Genomic DNA, 23,707 nt, shown 5'->3' on the forward strand with positions numbered 1-23,707 from the left:
TGATCTGACCCTCCAGGGAGAATACACCGGGCAGCTCGTCGGAGAAGGCCATTAAGCCTCATTGGTCAGAACAATTCCCATCATCTCATAAAAAGCCGTGATGAAGCCATTAGCAGCAGTACTAGAAAACACACTCGTGAGCTCTTTGCTGCTGTGGCGGGGGGACGTCTTAGCAGCAAATGCATTTGCTGTCCCCACCAGGCCCCCCTGCACCCTCAGCAGCTGAGAGGCTCCTGCAGAGATGGAGCAGCATGGCCTTTCCATCCTCCTTACACTGCCCGCCTCTTCTACAGCCCGGTGCTGGTGGTTCAGCACGTCTGCTCAGTGGAAGAGGAAAGTAGCCCCTTTGGGGGGGGTCGTCAGATGCCCCAAAACCCAGCCAGCTCACAGAAGTTCATGTCTGCACCAAGATCATGAGATCAGAGTGTCTCATGAGAAAGCAAACTGAGCTTAGGAGGGTTCTCTTAGGATCTCACTTGCCAGGCCCCCCCTTCCATCAGCCTGCTCACCTCTAGATATTCGTCAAGCATCTCCTCCACGCCAGGCACTGTGGTAAGCACTGCACCCCTAGGACTGCTTTTAATCCAACAACCCTATGAAGTTGGTGCCATTATTATCCCAGTTCACAGATGAGGAAACTAAGGCACTGAGAGAGCAAAGCAACTTACCCCAGGCAGGCAATGTGGGCACAGAGTCTGATTTCTTACCCATTAGATGATTTTAACCACTGAAGTAATAAAGAGGAGGTATTCACTTTCCTCTAAAACAACCTAGCCACTAGCACCCATGCCAGCTGGCCAAGAACAGGATCAACACACACACACACACACACACATACACACACTCCTCCTAAGAAGGCTCCTGTGGGACTCCATATTTCAGACAACCAAAGGCTTAACCTGTGGAAGCAGGGACATCACTCTGGGGTTCTGGAGGCTTCCTGAGACAACTGAGTTAATCAGACAACCTCACTGTGGCAGCTTTATGGATTTGGGGAGCCAAAATCCATCAAGGAACAAAAAGACCCTACATTGCACATGACAATGGACTTAGGAAGCAGAGCGATGTCCCTGATGGAGGGGAATTCAGGAATTGTCGGATTCAAGGGGCAGGGTAAGCAAATATTTAAGAATGTGTACCCTGTGGTCCTCATCAGTGATAACAGCACTGGCAGTGGTACCAGCCACCACGGATTTCACTGTTAACGACAGGTCAGGCTGGCTGCACAAGCTTTATAGACACTACCTCAACTAATTCTCATGGCTCCCTGGGGGATGTTGTTATTATTATCCCCATCTTACCAATAAGGAAATTAAGACTGAGAAATTAACTAACTTCCCCAAAGTTGTACTGTCAGTGCTGACGGTGGGAATAAAGGCAACTTCGTCCCAACTTGGTCTGACTTCAGAACCTGGGGCTGGAATTGTCTGTTGTCAGAACCATAAAAAATTGGTTGCTCAGGCTGGGTGCATCTCCCCACACTTTCTTCCATGCCAACCACCCACCCCTCCTGTTCCCAACACACATCCCTAGTCTCCGCTCCCTCCATCCTCCCTATTTGCTGAGACAGCTTCTGCCCTGGACTAGTCTCCCACCTGAGAAGCAGCCACAACGACAGCCACCTTCCTGCACTCTGGGCCTTGGATGTCGCCAGAGCCAAGGACACGGGTTCTCAGCAACTACAAATGGGTAGGTTTAATTGATGAATTGACTGGGGTTGTCCAGCCACCTGTCAGGGCTGATGAATCGGCAGATTTATAGCGAAAGGTGAGTAGCCTCATATTTCTCCCACCCTGGGAAGTGAGCTGCTGTCTTCCGAGTCTGGGGGAACTGGGGAGCATTCGACAAACCATTCATTTCTGCTTACAGCTCTGCCAGTGCATTGTCATTATGAAACATCACCCTCAGGTGTAAAACAATAGCATTTTGCACTTACTCCGGGCTCATGTTTTACTATCACAAGGCACCTGTCAGCCTAGAATGCAGAAGCCCTGAAATAAACATTCACTTAGCCTCACCCCACCTGCCAAGAAAAAGGAGAGAGCAAATCCAAAAAGGGGAAACTGAGGCACTGGTCTCCAAGGATTTCAAGTCTGCCAGATGCCAAGATGACACAGAGGCACAAAGGAGCCAGGGAATGCTGCAATAGCAACTGGCAGGTTCAGTCACCCAGGTATAGCAGGGGGAGTAGCAAGGGCCTGAGGGCCTCACTCTGGAGCCCCACTGGGGATGGCTTCCCCTCTACCTCAGGCCTATTAGCCTCAGCTAACTTAGGGGGCTTAAGTGTCACACAATAGAGCATTGACAGAATTACTTTCCCTCCTAGGGCATCTCCTGCTGTGTGACCTCAGGTAAGTCACTTATAGCCTTTCTGAGCCTCAACAGCTTTCTTTACAAAAAGGGTCTAATTGTACTATCTTATTTGCCCCCTGGGCCACCCACCAGGTGAAAGGAAATGTGAAAGTGCTCAGTCCCACAAAACAAGGATGTGTGAATATGAGGAATAGGATTGTGTTAGGTCCCAGCTCTTACCTGGGAATCCAAGTGCCTAAGGTTACTGCAAAGGGACCCACCTAGGGCAGCTCCACTCCACCCCACAAAACCCTGTTCACCTGTACTTCTTCCTTGCCCTCTTCAGCATTCCCTTCCCCCAGCTCCTTTCTCCCCAGGCATCAGGAGAGATTCCGGTTCCTTTAGGAGATTTTTTACTGACTATTGAGCTAGTACCAGGTGCTGAGCAGGCCTCAGGGTGTGGTGGAAGCCCCAAAGACTACAGAGGGTGGTCCCAATGTCCAGGAGTTGGTGAAGGTGATGGAGAACAGGCAAGGGTAACCCACAGCCCAGGACATCATGGATGAAGTCCTGATTCAGGCAAGAACTGCCAGGAGGGAGGAGCTACTGTTACCCAGCAGCCAGGAATAAAGCTTTGGGCAGAGGGGAAAGGAGCTGAGCTGAGCTGAGCCTCCGAGGAGCGAGGAACGTGGGACAAAGGAAAGGCACTCCCAGGGACAGGATGGCCTGAACAATGACCAGTCACAGGAATGGATGTGGTATGTTTGGGGAACCCAGTAGAAACCTTCCAGGCAGCAGTACTGGGTGGACTTGGGGAATATAGGCAAAAAAAACCAAACGGAGCTCATTTGAGGTTGCAGTCCTGTGCCCGACTTCTCTTTGGGTAGATAACTATTTCCTGGACTGCTAACATTGGTTAAGTCCCTACTGTGTGCCAGGCACTGGGTTTGCCAACTTCAACCATTTTCTCATTGCATCCTGACACAAAGGTACAAGGTGGGACCTGTCTGATTTCATAGGTGAGGGAAAAGAGGCTCATGGGGAGACATTCTCCCAGGTCCTACAGAGAAAACGTGATGAAGCCAACAGGCAGGGGAGGTCAGTCCAGCTCCCCAACCTGAGATTTTTTTCCATCAAAACAACAAAAAGTTCAAAGTTGAGAGGTTTCGCCTTCACTCCTCCGAAAGCCAGCCCCAGTTCAGAAAGCAAATCCTCAGACAGGAAACTCCTACTTTCCCCTTAAAACCCAGCCCAAATATAGATGACTGGATCAAGAGGATGTGGTGCATACACACCATGGAATATTACTCAGCATTCGAAAAAGATAAGCACGTGCCATTTGCAGCAACATGGATGGCGCTGGAAGGGATCATGCTCAGCGAAATAAGCCAGAAAGAAAAAGAAAAATACCGGATGGTCTCACTCATAGCAGGAATCTAGAAAACCTAAATAAGGGACCAGGAAAATGAATAACTGTAAGAAAGTGAAAATCAAAATCAACAAAAAACTATGAACCAGAGACACTCTATGGGGGGGTGGGGGGGCGGGAAGGGGAGGGATTGGGGTCAAAATAAGGGGATTGCAATTGTATGGGAATATAAAAAAAAAATAAATAAATAAAAATCAGTTTAATATGTTAAAAAAAAAAAAAAAAACAACCCGGCCATGCTCTCCTGTGCCCCCTCTCCAGCTCCTTCCGCCCTCTGCAGACAGAACCAGGCATATTTACGGGGAGAAAGAGGAGGGGAGCGCCTCATAAATAAAGACAGAGACATTTAGATCAACAGCAAAGCTTCCCCTGGTCAAAGGGGGAAATGGGTTTTTAACAGGAAATGGAAGGCCGGGGCCTGGTTGTGATGTGACAGACGCCCAGACTTAAACCCATTTAAGCTTTAACACTGAGCACGGCGGCCCTGATGCCGTGTTTCATAAAACAGCCTCCAAATCGCTAGGAGATTAGAAGGGTAGAAATAGCACGGCAACATTTTTAAACCAGAGATCGCCCCCAGGCATCTGGGCTGCCCCCAGGGTCACCGCTGAAACCTAAATATCCTTAGCAGCCACCCACTCGCTCCTGGCAGCCAAGGGCCGTCTGGCCATCGGGATTAGCTTGGCGAAGGCAACTCGAAACCCTTGTAGGCGACACCCACCACACCTGCCTGGGTCGGTAAGGGGTGTCTGGCTGGGGAGGCTCCTTCTGAGGTGCACATTGAATTATTCCTGTCATCATCTCTAGTCACTGTAAATGACAACCTGAGGGGACTGAAATATTAACACCTCGCCACCTCTGCAGGGAGAAGTGAGTCATTTTGTTCTCTTTCGTTACAATATTTACTCATCTCATTCACTGGACCTCTCACCCAGGAGTATCTCCGGTGCTGGGGTTGCTGCAGGACACCAGCCCTCCAATTGCCCCAGGAGACAGGCTAGAGCCTGCTAGGGGCTTCCCTGCCTGGGCCCGTGGGCACCGAGGGGGTAGTGGTGCAGCTTCAGGGGAGCAGGGCTGGAGAAGGCAGGGTCCCCTGCAGGGCTGTGAGCTCCCTGACTTAGTGATGGCTCTGTCCCCTGGCAGCGTACAGCAGCTGCCCTCAGCGCAGTGGGTAAATGCCCAGACCCAGGTGCAGGCTGGAGGCGTAAACCTGGCTCTGGCACTTACAACCTCAGGCAAGGTGACCCCGCCTCTCTGTGGCTCACCTCCCCTTCTATAAAGTGAAGGAAACCACATCTACCTTAACCATTGTTGGACTAGATGGGTTCATGTATGTGACAGTTTCTGGTGTGTGTAAAGGTCTTGGACCATCCAAGACCCTTGTTGTTGTAGGTTTTATCACCAGAGTAGGCAAGCAATATTTGTGGACTAAAGATTCCACAACAAATACTTACCTGCCACCTACAATAATAATAATACCACCACCCATGGCTTAAGACAGTAATTCTCCAACATTGCCATGTATACAAAGCACCTGGAGACCTTGTTTAAGACACAGCTCCTAAGAGAACAGAGCCACCCCATCTGTCACAGGGCCAAGAACCACGCAGGTGGTTTTCTGTCTACGCTTGGAGAAAAACTCCATAGAAAAAAAGTAGATTTGGGCCTCCCTGGCGGTGCAAGGGGTTAAGCATTGCACTGTGAAGCTATCTGCAGCTTCTCCAGCACAAGTTTGATGCCCTGTCAGCCAGGGAGCTGCCCACATGGCGCAGCAGACCTCTCCTGTCTCGCCCACTGCTCCCCTCAGCAGTGTACTTCAGTCAGTCTGCCTGTTCTGTTCCCCACTCTGTCTCTGGGGAATGCTCTCACCCCCACCCCTGCACCTCTGGCCTGTACCCCAGTTCTTGTATGCATAAATAAATCTTAAAAAAAAAAAAGAAAAGAAAAAAAGTATATTTGCCATATCTGACTGCAAGCAGCACCTTTCCCAACAATAGACAGGGTGTGACAATTCAAAGCTCTCATGGGCTTGGCTGGAAGGACAGTAAGTACCTAATTTGATGATCAAGTTAACAAAATAATGGCGGTATAATCAATAACCACTGCTGCCCTGGGGTCTCACACAGAGTTCTTTAGGCAGATGTGGCCTGGTGCGGTTTCTTGGATTCATTTGCCAGGTTGATTCGGCCACTGCATTCCCACATACAGGTTTCCAGACGATATATATTATTTGTCTTCACTCTGATTGTTCTCATCCTATAGTTGGAAAAACTGGGTCCACAGAAGATTAACCAGTGGGGTCTCGTGACCATGCAAAACCCTGGAGAGGATCTTCTTGCCCCTTCATCAGAAACCCCCCATCTTGGGTGTTTGCACCTTGAAGATAGTTTGGACTCTGGGGAGGAGAAGGGCGAGTCATCTCAGAGAGGAGCATTTCCAGGCAACCCAAGCGGCACTTTCCATGGAACAAAATGGAGCAGGCAGGCTCAAGTCCCGCACCTCTGTCCATGCCTTTTCCCTACCCTGCCACTTTCCTCTCCATCATCATAGCCGCCATTTCTTTTTGGCATTTATTTTGTGCCAGGCATGGTGAGAGGCCCTCTTCTTGCATTAGAATATTCAGGCGTCATGAAGGCCCTACAGAGTGGCCACTAAAGACCCCATTTTACAGATAGGAAAACAGGATCTTAGACTTTACTGGGCCTGCACAGCTAGTGGTGGCACTTGCCATTCAAGCCCTCTCTTGCTGGGGCTGGTTTCTCGAAGGGGGTGCGAAATTCACATCTATTCTCAAGGTGTGAACATACCATAATAGGGATTCTGACAAAGGAGAGCACTTGGGGGTACGGCCGTTCAAAATTATTTAGGACTGTCCCAGGCATCAGACATTTCATCCCTAGTGCACCCCTGCCCCCCATCTCCAGATGCCCCTGGGGCTGAGGTCCTACCCTGAGGAGAGGCACTACTCCAGGGCCCAGCCCCTGGAATATGCCCCCAGCCCCCATTGAAACATTTTTTTTCTCTTTTTTAAAAGATTCTTAGCACAAGCGTAGCTCCCATAACCAGCAACCAGAAACCTCCGAGACCCAGTGAAGATCAGTCATCCTTCAACCTACAAGCCCCTCACTGTCCGCTGCAGAAGTTATGAGCAACAGCTGACAGTCAAACAGACTCTTTAATCTTCCAGTCCCTTCTAGACACAGCCTGTCAAAGGAAGGCCCCTGATGGGCAGAAAGTTCTTTCTAGGGAGTCGGCTCAGACAGCACAGTTGTCCCCAGAGAATCCTAGATTTAGATTGTTAACACTTGAGGGATTTAAGAGATTATTTTGTCCAATCGCCTCCATTTACAGATGGGAGAGCGAGGACTGGAGAGGTAGGACAGTCCCCCTAGGTGCAGTGACCTGGCTGCGACCAGACCCCTCTCTCAGTTCTGGACACTCCACTTCCAGAACCCAGCTGCCCAGGAATGGAGGACCATTGCGGAGGGATGGAGAGAGGCCACATGAGGGGGCACTGGAAGCACCAGCACTGCAGGCTGCCTGAGGAGACGCCTCAGAGAGGCAGGACGTGTGTCGACCTGGGTAAGGGGGTATTCACCTGGATCTGTGTGATCTGAAAGGGAGACACAGAACCAGTGTACAAAACCAACACAGGATTGGCCGATGATGAGGGTGAGCTCTGTGATGGAGCGGGACAAGCAGAAACCTGCGGCCAGGAAGGAAAGCACCTCCTGTGTGCACAGTGCCCAGCAGAAGGACAATGGCACGGAAGGAGAGCAGAGCGGTGGGAAAAGCTGTGGGGATCAGGCGTCTGCTTAGGGGATGGAATCCATGTCCTCAGTGGTTCCTCCCAACCCTGAACACTTTTCTCTGCAGCAGTCTCCCCCAAAACTAGTCCCCCATCCTCCCAAGACCCCGGGGCTCTGGAAGGCTGCCCCAGAAACAGGGCATCCATGACCCTGGCTCAGTAGGGCGCTCAGGGCCTGGCTTGTAGCCATTGCTGCCACCGGAAATGAGGTCACGCAAGGCAGATACCTGGTGCCTACAGCTCTTCCCACAAGAGACTGGATGCCCTGTGGGGAGAATCAGCCTGAGGAAGTGTGTCCAGATGCCTCTGGGATAAACCTGAATCTGAGCACCTGGGGAGGGAGCTGAGGAAGACTCTGTCCACTGCCCCCACCCCTGCTGGGCACTGGAGCCACAAGGAATCTGCCAAGTCTGCTCTGAGAAGAACTGTTGCCAGCCTGGCTGTGCCTCATCAGCTGTTCCCCATGTCCATGAAAAGCAAAGGCTAGGAAAATTCTCCATATGTGGGGGGCCCAGGGAGGGGGAGACAGCCACACACAGCTGTGAGACCTTCCTTATTCCTGTATGATGAAATGACAGTAATTACACCTCACATTTCAGCACAGCCTTTATAAGGCTTAAGCTGGTCTGCAGTGGTTTCACATGTGTGTGATTCCATGTTGCCTAGTTCCATTTACAATTGTCTTATAACAGTAAGCAGCATGCATACCCCCACCCCGTGGGACAGCCAGGACAGGGGTTCTTTGGCCCATTTTATAGATTAGCAAACAGAGGCACATGAACTACTAGGTAACTTGCCTACTCAGACACACTGAGCCTTGTTTTATAGGTCCATGGACAATGCGCTTTCCAACACGAGCACACGGTTATGCAACTAGTGTTTGAATAACTCTGTGCTTCATGAAGATGGTGACCTTGGTAAGCATCAAAGCAAGCAGTAAGTACAACAAGAGCACCGGGAGGTAGGGCAGGGGTGGCTGAATGGATGAGGGGAGTAGCAGCTGGATGGCAAGGGTAGTACCCAAGGCTAATGCTCTTCACGCTAAAGCAGTGCTGGCCAGACATCTGTTCAACAGGGCACACAGGCTGCTGTGCCCATGACCTCCCCCACACTCACAGAACCCACAGGCTCCAAGCTGCCATGGGCAGCGCTTGACCTCTGGGTCAGAAACTGTGGCAGAATGGGTCATGGGGGGAGGAGGGGTCCAGGCACATCCCTGGTCATGGGCTGTCAAGAGTGGCTTCAATGCACAAAACCACCAGAAAAACACTAAAGTTCACCCCAACAGGAACATACACAGAAATTCACCCAGTTACAAGTTTGGGAGGCTCACCCTTACACTCCATTTACCTAAGGTTAATGTCATTAAATCCAGGAGACTTCTTATTCTGTCCAACCACGCTAGATATTCAACCACCAACCTCATACCTTTCTTTGACAGCTATGAGACTTGTCTTTTGTCTCACTCTCAAATCCAAGGCTGGGGGCAACCTCTGCCTTTGCCTTTTGCACTACTTCCACCAGCTGTGGTCAGGGAAAAGAGATTGTGCTGGCTCCGCAGGGGCACCCAGATGCCGGCATGGTCCCAGCTATCTTGTTGAGAAGTCCCTCAAGCTGCCCAGTGAGGCAATAGAAGGAACCAGTGACGTCCCCTGCCCTGGCCACCACTCAGTCTTTCTTTTTGTTACAAAGTGTAAGCCAGTTGGCTTGACCAAAGCTGTTCTGGATGGGACCTGCTTGTCTGTTTGGGGGTGTGGGCAGGGGAAGGAAGGTGGGAGCGGTGCAGAAAAAAAGCCTCATGTTTATCAAGCACCAGTGATGTTCTGGCTACTTTACGTGCATCCTTTCCTTGATACCCATTTCACAGCTGAAAAAAGTGAGGCTCAGAGACCAGGACATAGTCGAGTAAGCACAAAGCCAAATGTGAATGAAGGGTTTGCCTTGACTCCAAATTACTGCCACATCAAGTTGCAACCTTTCATTTTTCTATACAACTCCAATATATAAAATACTCTGGCTCATGAAGCTTTGCCTGCCAGCCCTCCAGGCCTCCCGGAGGCTCCACCCAATGCCTGAGGGCTCCATGGCACATCCTTGGAAACCAGGGTAGACCAGGGTCCCCCTGGCCCCATAGATGTGCAAGAAAACACCCGAGAGGTCTGGAAGCAGCACCTGCCAGGGCAGGGTTTGCTCAGGGCCCCGGAAATGCAGGCAAAACCATTCCTGAAGCTGCAGCCCCACTGCAGGCATCCCAGCTGGCTCCCGGGAAGGAGCACCCCAAGCTGCCCTGAAGTGTTGACTTTTTGAGTATCACTCCCAAATCTCCACATCCTTCCTTCCTTCTGTGACCACAGTGCCTGCCTGCCTTCCCACGGCCCCACTGGAACCACATGCATGACTGAAGCTGCTGGAATGATAGAATAAGAGACTGGAGGAGGGTACTTCCCCAATCTCATCGAGGCTACAACACCCTCCCTCCCAAGCTGGATGCTGACAGATCAGGAGGGAGAAAGAGCATTTCACTTGGCTTCATACCCCCACCCCACTGCTTCTCCACCTGCTGACAGCACCCTAAGCACCTAGCTCCTCCATCTAGGGGGCACTCACCAAAAGACTACAGCTGGTGTGCCCCTCTCTATACCCTCTTCTTCCTGCACCACAAGAGGAATAATAACCCACACCCCAAGTTTGGTCTGCCTTAGGATGTCCCTGCCCATTGCCACCCATTGTACCCCAATAGTGAGCTCTGGGATTGCCTTGTCAGATGAAGAACTCCGTGCTGAGCACCTGTAGGTCTACAACTCAGAGGCAAGAGCGAAGCACTACTTAAAACATCATTCCTCTCTACTCCTGCCGCACCCCCAACTGCATGTAAAGAAAATGCCACTGCCTGGCTGTAACTAAGGCTGAGATCAAAATGCTATTCATAGAGAAGGAGGTTCTGGGCCTGGCTAGGTGAGCATGCAAATATGTATGCAAATTAATGCAAATGCAGGGCCTGCCCTTGGGTTCCGGCACCCTGCCATCTCTGCTGCCTCTGGCTCACCCCATTCAGACACCTGGGTGCCAGCTAGAATCCACCAGGTTAGGGGCTCTGACAATACTTCAGAGCTGGGGGGGGGGGGCGGGGCTCTTCCTCTTGACAGTTTCAAATGTCCTCAAAAAACATGTCCTCCCAGATCATGTGGGAGGAAAGACTCTCCCAATTCGGTCTCTGCACCCCTCCTAAAAAAAAGCTCTCTGAATATCTACCTTCACTTCAACTCACCCGCAAATAAAATCATCCTATACCAGATCAAGCACAAGTCACAGAATGAAATTCCTGAAGATACAGAGAAGGTAAGGGGGGCTTGAGGTCTGCTCCCCTCTGTCAAAGACCAAGAGCTGATGTGGTGCTCTGGGCAGACCCTCACCCCATTTCTGGAGGCTCCCAGTCAGCCTGTGTAGCGCTTGCCTCTTTAGCAGAACATCACCCAGCCAAAGCCCCTCTTTGCTGGCCCACCTCCTCCTTGTTCTTCAATTGAAGAAAAATAAGCCTCTTCAGCCTGCCTCCTGGGATCTGTTCAACTTAAGCGCTGCTTTTGGGTCAACTGCTTACTTGCTTTTTGTTCCTAATTGAGCTCCCCATTCTGCTGCAGAAATGTAGTAAAGGCAGCTGACTTTGATGGCCAGAAATATGAAGCACTGGAAAAGGACAGTCGGGGATCATGACAACTCCCCCATGTTATTCAAGCACCCAGGGCCTCTCTGCCCACCTACCCCCTCCTTGACGCTTCCTGCTCCCCCTAAGTTGTGTCTCCCGTTTCAAGATTCTAAAAACACATTCCCCCCACGCCCCCCCTTTTTAATTAGACACTGAACAGAGTGTTAGAGATTTTCTTAATGGCTTGACGAAGGCTTTTAATTTGGTCTTCTCAAGAGGGAAGAACCATGAGTCCCCATCGGAGAGGTTGGGGTGGGAAATGAAAAAATCAATGCAACCCATTATTTTGGCTTTTAGAAAACAGGAATTTTAGTGCCGGGGAAGCTTGTTCTTTTACACAGTAAAAATGCAAATGCAGGCAACACAGATGCTGGCACGCTGGATGTAACAACGGAGACAGCCTCGCTGGGGTTCATCTGGCTGCCCAAACCTGGATTTGTTTTGGCAATAATAAGGCAGTTATTGGAGACTCGATAACTGATTATTAAAACACCTCCCCAGTTTAGTACTAGGGAATGGGTCTGAGCTCCGTCTTCCTCAAAAAAAAAAAAAAAAAAAAAAAAAAAAGGTATTTCAAGAGGAATGGAAATAACAGAAGCTTAAAACACATTCAATAACTGCTTAATTCCACACAGAGGACGCTCCATCTCATCTTGTTTTCTTCTCCTCTCTCCCTCTGCCTCCTCCCGCTCCTCACAGATGGACGTACAAATTATTGCAAGAGGATATTGTTTTCTGTAACAGGCTCCAACATTCACATTTACATTTTCCTTGGTGCCGCGGGGGTGACTGGCAACGGGAGAGAAAATACACCAAACCCTATCTTCCCCGCTTTCACGGAATCACATCCTCCCCCTGCGCCTCGGCCACAACCCCCACCCCTATGCCACCCCAAGCGAACAGGCCCCGGAGACCAGCCTGGCACCTAAGACCCAATTAAGTCACGAAGGAAAAGAAAGGCCTGTCTGGCAAGTCGCCCTGGCGCCCAGCACAGATGCCGGGGCCTCTGAATGGCAGGGGTGCCAGGGCTTGGTGGGCCATAAGGCCACTGAGGTGCTGCCACACCTGGCACCTCCAGCCTACCCAGAGGCCTGAGACCAGTGGCTACTTCCTTCTCAAGTTGGAAAGGATTTCGTCCCTCCAGACTAGCCAGTCACCTTCTGGGCTTTTCTCCACCCCCCCCAGCCCCATCAGCTCCCTCCCTATCAAATAGCTCTCTTTTATTAATGCCCAGCTTCTGGAAGGGGGACAGGAAGGTCCGTTAGGTATCAGCCAAGGGACCTCCACTCCTGGAGAACACTGCTCTGAGAAAGGTCTTCAGAAAGTGGTGGGGTGGCCGGGGGAAGGGGCTGAGGACAAAGCTGGGTAAAGACGGTGGCTGCGGCTTTGGCCTATGCTTTCTCCCCTGACAAAATGCAAAAGGGGTTGGGGGTAGTAAAGAGAACTGGCGAGAGAAAGCTGCCGCTCCTCACCTTATGTATTTTTAATATTAATGTAATTAAAGCTGCAAGCCAAGCCAGCCTGCGGGGGCGGAGGGAGGCAGGAAGAGCCTGGGGAGAGAGAGACTGGGGTGTGTTGGGGGGGTGGGGGGGATGAACAGGAGGCAGGGTTCCTGCCCTCCTAAAGTGGGGTGAGAGGGTGCCATGTGGAGGGTAAGGGGTTAACCAACCTAGACCAGCCTTGGCGTCTCACCCAGTGGACCCCACCAGGTCTGAGAAACTCAACTACTTTGTCCACGATGAAGCCACCTCATCTCCCGGTACCTCGGCCTTCTCTCTGCCTTTGACCCGGGTGGTATTTACAAATAAAATAAGGTCACCCTCCTCCACCCCAAGCTGTGTTAGCAGCTGATGCTGCTGTCAACCCCGCAGGTTGCAGACTCCAGACCCCTGGGGCATGGGCTCTGGAAGAACTGGACCCGCCTAGGGAGCCAAGCCTCTGCTGAAATGCCCTTCCCCCAGCCCCCCCTGGGTCAGGAGTTGCAGCTCCGCCCGGGCAGCTGCCGGGATGCAACCGGGGAGAAGCCGCCCCCAGGGCGCCAAGGAGAAAAGTTAGAGGGCTGAACAGGTACCAGCTGAGCTCGTGCAAGCGTGAGCTCCGCCGCGCAAGGGCGCGGAGTTCGGCCGCCCCATCTCCCGCCATCTGAGCGCTGGGGGACAGACACGTCCTCCGCAACCGCCGGGGAGCCGGACCGCCAGCCACGGCCTGGTCCCGGCTGTGCCCAGGTGGCTCTGGTCGGAAATGTCTGCCCCCTTCCAGCCCCCGGCGCTGGCTGCCTTCAGGCTCAGGTGCGCAGCGCCTCTGTAACAGGTCTGGGCATGCCGGACACCTGGACGCACCCCTAGCAACGCTCTCTCCCCCGGGAGAGGGACACGCCCCCCACCCTCACCCCCACCCCCACCCGAAGACTTTCCCCGGGTCTGGTGGACCAGCCGCAGCAGCGGAGACTCTAGCATCTTGGGGCGCACGGTTCGAGGTGGCCAAGGCGGCGCAGCGAAGCCGGGGCGAGTGCCTGGGGCAGGGGGTGGTGAGGTCTGGCCGGGGCAAGCCGGCCTCAGGGTTTGCAGAACAAACTTGCTCTCCGAGGGGCCCCCAGCTTTCCCCGGCCGGCCCCCGGCACCCGGCACCCAGCCCCCGCGCGGACAAGCGCCATGCGGCGCGGCGCGGGGGGTCCGGGAAGGCGGAGGGGCGCGCGGCGGCCGAGGACCCTGCGCCGCGGAGTCCGAGGCCCGAATGAGCGCGGACTCCCAGGTGAACAGTCACGGTCTGAGGACACCTCGACTCGGAGGGCACCCCGGGGTCCCAGCGCCCCCAAACCGCAGGAAGCGGGCATGGGGCTGGGGGAGGGAGCCGGGGCAGAATCGCGGCCCGTCAAGGAGCTCGGAGCGGGGAGAGACGAGGCTCTTTCTCCGCCACCCCTTCGTGGGGGCCGCCTCCCCGCGGCGGGCGCGGGCGCCGGGCTGAGCGGTCCGGGGCGCGCACTCACCTGGCCCCTCTCCGGGCGCTCGCCCCGCCTCTCGCGCCCCACCCGCGGCCGCGCATCCGGGTCGGTCCCCGGCACCTGGCGCCCGGGGGCACCCCGCCTCGCCGCCTGCCGCGCGCGCCCGGACCCCGCCGCGCTGCCGCCCGCGAGGGTCTCACCTTTGTGTAAAGAGTCCAGGAGAAGGAGGAAAGTTACCAGCCACATGCCATAAAGAGGCCCTATTCTCCGGGGAGGTGGTCCTGTGGCCGGCCGTGCGGCAGCGCCTCTCGCCCGCTCAGCGCGCTCCCAGCCGCCCGCACTCCGCGCCCCGCTCTCTCTGCGCCTCAGCCCAGCGCGCGGCGCGGCGGCTCCTCCCTCCTCGGCTCCCTGGCTCCTGTCATCCGCGGGGCTGGGCTAGGCGGCCGTTTTCCCCGCCCCCCCCCCAGCGGCACCCCGGGTTGTGAAAGCTGCTCGAGACCCAAGCCCAGGGGACCCCCAGCGCCACAAGCCCGCGGACAGGGGCGGAGGGCCTGGACCCTGCGACCCTGACCCGGGGTCACCGTCTCAGAGGCGGCCCTGCTCCCCAGCCCCTGGTCTCACACAGACATGGGCCATGCATGTGCCAAGAACCCACCATGCTCGGACCGAGGACGCCCTGCCTCTTTTGGACTCAGTTTCCCCCCTTGGATAAGGGGACCCGGTCTCTGAATAAAATCCTGAATGAAATCCCTTGGTGCCCGGCCCAGAGCTCCTCTCCACTGCTAAGAGCTGCTGCCCTTCCCACCCCTACTTACTTTCACAAGCCTGCCTCCTGGGGAACCCCCCACCTGAGTCCAGCCACCCACCCCCCAGCACTTGACACATGCTGATTGTTTAAACAATTATTTGCAATGAATAATTTACAGGTCTGCTCTACCTGGAGTATCTCCCTGTCTTCTCCTAATACCCCACCCCCACCCCAGCTTCCTCACCAAGCAGAAACGAGCTTAGTCCTTATATCAATCAGCATGTTGAGTTGGCATGGCGTTGAATGGGGCTCCATGGAGAGAGGGCATATTCTCATTTACAAAACGCAGGTTGAGACCTGCCTTGTCCCAGGCCCTGGGTTAGGCACTGGGCACACCAGCGTGACTGAGTCTGGTCCAATGTGAAGTCCATATGGATGGAAAGCCCTTGTGTTGTAATTCCAAAATAAAGGACCACACAGGATCCAGAAAAGGGTCCACAGTCCCCTGAGACTGGAATAAGTCAGGACTGGACCTCATCTCCTGAAGGGTAAAGACAGCCTCCACGTGCCCTGGGGGCCTGGCTGGCAAGCTTTTGATCTGGTTCTTGGAGGTCTTGGAAGAGAGGAGTGTGAGGAGGGAAAGGAGCTGCTGTTTAGCTCCAGTGGACAGTGGAAGATTTACTTTCCCCCAAATGTCTCACCTATATTCAGACTAGGACTCCCCACTCCCAGGTGTTGCCAATATATCCCTAGAGATTTTAACTAAAATTTCAAAAGTTTGCATTTACTTTTCTAAATGTTAAAATGGACCGTTTTAATGGACCTCGTTTTCAAGTGTGCTCTTTAGAGACATTAAGTACAGACACAATGTTGTGCAACCATCACCACTATCCATTTCCAGAAACTTTTCAGCAGCCAAACAGAAAATGTGTCCATTTAACAATAACTCCCTGTTCTCCCCTCCCCACCCCAGCTCCTGGTAATCACTGCTTTACTTTTGTCTATGAATTTGCCTGTTCTAGAGACCTCATAGAAGTGGAATCATACAATGTATTTCCTTTTCTGTCTGGTTTATTTCTGTTAGCATGATATCTTCAAGGTTCACTGTGTAGAATGTATCAGAATTCCATTCCTTTTCATGGCTGAATAATATTCCATTGTAGTTACATACAGACCACATTTGGTTTATAGATTCATTTGTCAATAGACATTTGAGGGCCTCCCTGGTGGTGCAAGGGGTTAAGACACAACCTATGAAGCTATCTGCAGCCTCTGCACCACGAGTTTGATCCCTGGCCAGGGAGCAACCCACATGGTGCAGCAGACCTCTCCTGACTTGCCCACTGCTCCCCTCGGCAGTGTATTTCCATCAATCTGCCTATTCTGTTTCCCCACCCTGTCTCTGGTGAATCCTCTCACCACCCCCCACCTCTGGCCTATACCCCAGTTCTTGTATGCGTAAATAAATAAATAAATAAATACTTTTAAAAAATAGGCACTTGAGTCATTTCCACCCTTTGGCTATTGTGAATAACGCTGCTATGGACATGAGTATACGAATATCGCCTAAAGACCTTCTTTTCTTATGCCAAGTGTTTAATTTTCTATTTGAAATCAGGACATTTTCTGTCATATTTGTGTATTTCGGACTAACTTTGATAAATACCTGATATACTTTTTAAAAATGACTTCAATGGTGCAAATATTTACAAATTTTTTAAAGCCTCTGCTTCCAATTCTTTTGGGTATATACCTCGATGGGGACTTGTTGGAACAAATAATAATTCTATTTTTAACTTTTTGAGAAACTGTCAGTCTCATTGTACCGTGCTGCAAGAGTTTAAAAGGCTTTTACCTGCAATTGCTCCTCCGTGTAATGCTCACAATATCCTTTGAGGCTTTATTACCCCCCTTTTAAAACAGGTGAGAAAATTGAAGCTTAGCTTGTTCAAGGTCATCTAATTTATATCACAAGCAAACTAGAAGCTAGGTCTCCTGATTTCCAGTGGTGCCAAGTCACCACTCAGAAGCCTTTTCACTACGTGTTTGGTCCTCTGTAGGTGCAGGCACAGGGCACAGAAATGGCACCAACTGCAACGAGTATGGAGATGTCCCAGCCAATCCTCTGCTTTACAGATAAGGAAACTGAGGCATAGAGCAGGTAAGTGAGGTGCCTGCCTGAGGTCATGCAGGCTGTGACTGAACCCGGCTATCTCCAGGCCTCTGGATCAGCCCTCTCCCCTCTCCCCCCAGCCTGCTGGGCTCCTTCTTTTGTCACATCTCTTCCCTTCTAAGGAGACGGTTGCTGAGAGGAATCCAGTTATTTAAAACTAAGCCTATTGACCCAGAGCACCTGGTCAGACCGTGCCTAAAATAAACTGCTAAGTCAGACAGGATGAAAGGGGCTGCTGTCAGCTGGGAGGGGCCCCCAGTGGGCCTGGGGTATCAGCACAGCTGCTGAAGCCCCATATACTGGAAGGATCTAGGGGGAACCTCCTTCCTCTATTTACCTGAAGTGCCTCCTAGAACTGGAGAGCCCCTTTTACACCAGCTCCGCCTGGGGTCCTTTAGGAGGCAGTGGTGCTGCATGCAGAGGCCCAAGTTATACCTGAAGGAAGAGGGTGTCCACTGCATCAGGCTACAGCAGGGGTGTCCCCTAAGGAACGAGGCATGCATGGGGGAGGCGGGGGTGGACAGTGGGAGAGCAGACTCCTTCAGCATGGTCCTTGTAATGGTGTGACTAGCTTGAAGGGGGTGGTGTGCGGTAACATCTCTGTTGGGGGATGTCGATGACACCGGCGCCATGCAGCTCTGAGGCCTGGAGTCAAGGAGGTGCCGCGGGAGTTGGCAGTCCAGGCAAGAGACCACAGAGACAAGGAAGGAAGACGTGCTTGAGGATGGAAGAGCGTGGAGAGGCAGCCGGCAACAGACCCACACCACCCACGCCCCACACAACTTATCTATACCACATACACACGCCGTCCACTCACACACACCAACTGCTCACCCATCACACAGCATTCTGATGCAACACAAAATGTTGAAACTAACCACCTTTTTTAAATGGGAGATGTGGGGTGTGGATCGTTTCAGGAAGGACCTGCAGATATAGCGTGCAGGCTTTTTGTGTTTTCCAGCTCCTGGGTTTTGTTCCTCCTTAGTATTTAGGAAAATAGCCTTGAAAACGACAGCCTGGTTCAGGTGTGTTCAGAAGTTCCCTCTTAACTGAGTTGCATTAGCTTGGCAGAGTCGGCAGAATCCTAGGAGGGAACCCCCTGGAAAATGAAACTGGGGTGGGATGAAAAAGAGAGGGCCACCCACACCCACCCCAGATCCTGATGCACTCCTTCCGCAGCAAACAGTTGGGGGGGGCCTGTTTTTATTTTGATAAAAGGGACAATTCCTTCACAGTCCTAAATATGGCAGAAGCCCTCACTCCCCCCACCATATACACCCCAGAGTGAGGACAGTTGCCTCAGTGCCGATCATAAGCCCGAACTGTTATTTAAAGACTCAAATTTGTGGGATTCCTCTCCAGTAGGCCTCCCCGCCGATTGCCCATTTTAAAAAGGTGGTTAGTTTCAACATTTTGTGTTGCACAGAATGCCATATGATGAGTGAGATAGCTGGTATGTGTGTGTCCCGTGTGAGTGTCCAGTGTGTCTGTGTGTGGTGTATATTTGCTGTGTGGTGTGTGTGTGGTGTGGATCTGTTGTGGGGTGTATGTGTGTGTGTGTGTGGTATGTGGAATATATCTTGTGTTGTGTGTGTGGGGTGCCTGTTGTGTGTGGTGGATATATGTCATGGGGTGTGTGTATAGTATATATGTTGTGTATGATGTATATATTGCGTGTGGTGTCTGTGTGGCGTGGACCTGTGGTGGGGTGTGTGTGTTACCAAAGCCACTTAAAGAAACCTGGGATGGCCCTGGGAGGTGAACCCTTCCAATTCAGGTTAATCGTGGATACTTGGGGTATTATTTTGCCATGTTACATTAGGACTAGAGCCATCATGAGAAACAACAGATGTTTTTATTGTTTTAGTCAAACAACAGCTTCTGTATTTCAAAAACAAAGGCATATCATTATTTTAGCAAGGTCTTCATATGTGTTCTGAAATTCTTTAACAACTTCAGTGTAAATATGGTTGATGTAAAAGGAATCTAAACCTAAACAGGTCAATGTTCAAAACACTTGGGGTGATACAGCCCACTTGGCATTGCCCTCTTAATACTCATTCATTGACTGGAGGAGAAAAAAATAAACAAAGATTGCCTTACCATCTTTTTTTCCCTTCACTTTGTAACTGATTTGAATGTTCTAGAAAGAGTCCTGGACTGCAAATCAGAAACCCCGGGTTCTTGTTTCATCTTTGGCACCTTAGATCACCTGTGTGATCTTGGAGAGTCACTTGACTTTCTGGGCCTCAGTTTCCTCACGAGTGAAATGGGAGAGTTGAGCTAGAATGATCGGCAAAGTCCCTTCCTAAAGGGAAGATGAGCTGAGTGCAACCAAATATGCACCATCCTGCCCAGGCCACCCGAGGGGAGGGTATATCCACAAAGGTAAGCATGTAAGCGTGTTCTCAAGTGCAGACAAAGGAACAGTACTACAACATTTCATGCATGATCCTCAGGAGCAAACAAACACAACTCACGCAAAACGAACAGTTTGGGCATCAAATGCATGTGCAAATATCTAAAATACTTCCACCTTCTTGAGATGCATGAATCATTGCAGAGACCATGAAGCCTCTGGGAAAGGTAGCATGTCAATAAAGGACCCAGGTGCTTCTTAAACCAAAATTCTCCATGCTTAGCCCAGGAACGTCTAGGTAAGTCCCGTCATGTATCCTTTCAACATTCTGGATTATGATATTATGGTTCTGAGCTCATTGCAAAGAACAAAGAGTCCAGAGCACGGAGGTGCCTCCCAGACAGATGAGATCTCTGGGGTCCTGCTTCCCTGTATGTGTTCAGGCCACTGTCTCAGGAGGAGGGCAGGAGCTTCAGAAGCCCCCAGCTAAGCTGGAGTCCCCTGAATAACCACAGTCTCTCTCCTATTCTCTCTCAGCTCACAACTGAAACCCACTGAGAAGCCTATCCAGAGGGGTCCCATGAAGCCTGAATTCTGTGGAGTTGAACTTCATGGTTGCATTGCTCTCCAGCTGGGAGAGGGAAGGAGTCTAAACTGAGAGAAAAAGAAGAAAGGTAGCTGGAGCTAACTTGGCCAGCATCCCAAGTTACCCTGCATCCTTTGACCCATAAGCCCAGCACAGATGTGATCACGGAATTGTGTTGCAAGATCTTCTGTCCTGAAAAGCCTCCATGCTGGTCTTCACACCATTCTCATGTCCCCCTCTCTGCCCGTATGAGCCCCTCATGCAGGAGGGCCTGATCAGGCACCCCCAGTCTCTGGAACCACCCCTCCTCTTGGCTCTGCCGCTCCTTGGCCTGTGGCTACTTACACACACGTCTGTCTTATCTCCTCTTTGGTCATTAGGCTCCTAACCTTTTCCATTTCTACCTGCAGAGACTCCCCTGGGCCCCCTTGGCCGCGGGGGCAGTCAGTACATGCTGATTTCAACGCTGGACGTCTTCATTCTTACAGGTTTGCAGACACCTGATTCCAGCTTCTGCCCTGTCTCTGGAGGCCTGTCCTTTACCTTGACTCAAAGCCTTGAGTCTTGCAGTTATTGTCCTGGAGCTTCTGGTCTGGAAGGGTGAGCACTGACAGGGCTCTGGAGCCCCCAGGAGCTGACCCCAAAGCTAAAGTCTTGTCAGAAACCGCCTCAGCCAACATCACATCACCTTCATCGTCACCACACAGGGTGGCGATTGGGATCCAAAAACTTTGCGTTTTCTCTCACTGCTGCTCTTCACCGAAAATAGACTAGGCCAGAGTTGTTTTGCTCGATATGTAAATGAAGAACTGAAATTCTGGAGAGGTTGTGCTAAGCCCAGAGGCAGCGCTACCGTGGAGCTAATTCAGTTCAAACGTCAGGGTCCTGTGGGCCCCAGGAACATGTTCACGTGGCCAGACCTCATGGCTAATTTGGTGGAATCCTATAGTGTAACTGCCGGCTCCTCCTTTGTACTCTGGCTCCCCAGGGGTGTGCTGTGCACTGGGGGATCTGACTCCGGGTCCCACAACATGAGTGAATGATGGATTTGTCTGACTTGGGAGCGTGAGATGGATGTACGTGGGCTGCAGGCACGGCTGTGCAGCCAGCCTCAGCAGGGGTCCGCCTGCAGGAACACTCTACCCACCAGGGGTCACCTCGCCTGGCTTTTCATGTGAAGTTGCAGTTTTTGAAGTTGTATTACGTTATATATGACCAGGACCTCAAGTGCCTGGGCAAGAGAGATGCGTGTAGCCCAGGAGAACTGAGGCTAGAAATGTACAGACCCAGGAGCTAGACTGTGTAAAGCTGTAAGAAGTAACGATTTAAAAATATAAAAAGCACTGTCAGGCATTGAGTTAACACAAATATTATTTGCCCAGATTTTGTGATGTTTGTAGTATTTGCTTTTTCAAGGTTTGTAATATGTTGCAATTTCTTTGTATTACTCTAAATAAACAATCACTTCTGTATTCATCGTTTTGTATTGTTTTCCTTAAAGAGGCCACTCCTAAGGGTCTCACTTGAGGACCTACAAAGCCTGAATCCATCCCAAGAACTTGTCTCAGCAGGGTTTTCTGGACGTGAGTTTTCTGGATTCTGGCCCAGTCCATGGCAGTGGCCTTGAGGTGGGCGATCAAGCCCTCTTCCTAGGAATCAGTCTACAAGCCATGACCTCTGTGTGGGAGACAGCTTGGTGCTGCCCTAAGCGCCCCTACATCCTCTGTGGGATAATGACCCGCTTGCCAATGCAACAGGGCTTTGATGTCCCTCAAAGCCTAAGAGCCATAAAGAGAGCCACTCTGAGGAGGACAGTCCATGCGCTGAAGGCCCAAGCACACAGCTCTGGCAGAGAAGCAGGTGGTGCAGGGGTTGCTGCTTGGGAGAAAGGAGGGAAAGGAAGTCCTGTGTGCAGGCGGGGAGGGGCCGGCAGCCACGGGCCCACCAAACAGGTGCGGAGCCAGCTCTGGTTAAATAAACACTCAGTGACAGAGGGCTCCCTGCCCACACAGAAGTCCACCCCACTTCACTATCTGGGATCATATGCATTCACGCCTCTTTATTGGACCCGTCTGCCCAGCCCCGGGGCTCCCAGGATGTGCCCCAGCCCTGCCAGATGACAGCTTTTCAAATATTTGAGAACAGCTACTACAGTCCACACACCCAGACTTCCTTTTCCGGGCTTAATATCCCAGTTCTGTCAGCCTCTTCCGACATAATTTTCAGACCCTTCACTCTTCTGGCTTCCCTTTGGGCACATATTTAATTTTATCAACAACTCTCTTAAAGCCAGAATGGACTCCATACCCCAGATGTGGTCCGAGCAGCCCCACGTGCAAGAACCACCAGCCCCTGGAAAGCCCTGGAGCTTCAGGATGTTATTGGCTTCGTGGACTGACATGCCAGTCAAGCTGGGCCCCTTGCCCTTGAACCACTACTGACAGCCTCAGCCCCGTGATCCTTAGCTGGATTGCTTGGGGGAGAAGAGGCCCAGCATTTACACAGAGATGAACTTCAGCTTGGGTCAAAGGTGCCACTTTACCACCAGGCAAGACTCTGTGTGACCTCTGAAGCCCTAGTCCTGCCCTGGGGAGCTGAGATCGCAGGATGAGCAGCAACAGGTGTCCATTCCAGGCCACACTGGCATTGAAAGCACAGTATCTTGACCAAACTTGACCCTGTTTTGAGCAGACCCAGCTGAAAAGGGGTAAAGGTCTTGTTTCACATTTCCCAGCTATGGTGTGAGACAGGACGCAAAAACTAAATGATGGCCAAGTCGTTTGGAAAAGAGTAGAATAACCTAAGACAAAGAGGTTCCTGTTACTGCAGGACTTCCCAGATCCTTTAAAATGAATAAACATAGGTGTACAGGTGGTCTTTTGAATCAATGTTTTTGTGTCCTTTGGGTAGATCCCCAGGAGTGGAATTCCTGGGTCTTATGGTAGCTCCATTTTTTTTTTTAAGATTTTTTTTTTTTAGATTTATTTATTTATTTATACAAGCACTGGGTACAGTCAGAAGCATGGGAGGGTGAGAGAATTCGCCAGAGCAGGGAGCAGAGCAGGCAGAAGGACCAAAGGACACTGCTGAGGGGAGCAGCGGGCGGCAGGAGAGGTCTGCGCGTCATGTGGGACCCTCCTCCAGTGGCCGGGGAGCAGCCGGGGATCGAACTGGTGCTGCAGAGGCTGCGGGCAGCTTCGCAACCCAGTGCTCAGCCGCTGTGCCACGGGGGTAGCTCCATTTTTTAGTAGAACCTCCAGACAGCTTTCCAGCTTTCCGTAGTGGTTGGACTGGTTTGCACTCCCACCAGCAATGTAGGAGAGTTCCTTTTTCACCACATCCTCAATAACATTTGCTGTTGCTTGTTTTTTTGATATGTGCCATTCTTACTGATATAAGGTGGTATCTCAGTGTGGTTTTAATTTGCATTTCCCTGATTATAAGGGATATTGAGCATTTTTTCATATGCCTATTGTTGGCCATTTGCATTTCCTCTTTGGAGAACAGCAGCACTATTTACAATAGGTAAAACCTGGAAACAACCCAAATGCCCAAAAATAGATGACTGGATCAAGAAGATGCAGCATATAGACACAATGGAATATTATTCAGCAATCAAAAAAGATAAACTCATGCCATTCGCAACAACATGAATAGAACTAGAA

General features: G+C 51.5%; 1 protein-coding gene across 2 annotated transcripts in view; it reads right to left on the reverse strand.

Annotated features, from left to right (window-relative positions):
* Nucleotides 1–14,434, reverse strand: part of DSCAML1 (DS cell adhesion molecule like 1) — a gene marked incomplete at its 3' end in the record, with an annotated part of 305,163 nt that extends 290,729 nt beyond the window's left edge. For both annotated transcript variants that reach the window (XM_084251220.1, XM_084251219.1), the window contains exon 1: nucleotides 14,374–14,434. In XM_084251220.1, the coding sequence (XP_084107346.1) occupies nucleotides 14,374–14,419 (46 nt within the window). In that variant the 5' untranslated portion in view covers nucleotides 14,420–14,434. The remainder of the gene's footprint in view (nucleotides 1–14,373) is intronic.
* Nucleotides 14,435–23,707: the final 9,273 nt, after the last annotated feature.

This window comes from Talpa europaea, assembly GCF_964194135.1.
Source record: "Talpa europaea genome assembly, chromosome: 12".
Lineage (NCBI taxonomy): Eukaryota > Metazoa > Chordata > Mammalia > Eulipotyphla > Talpidae > Talpa > Talpa europaea.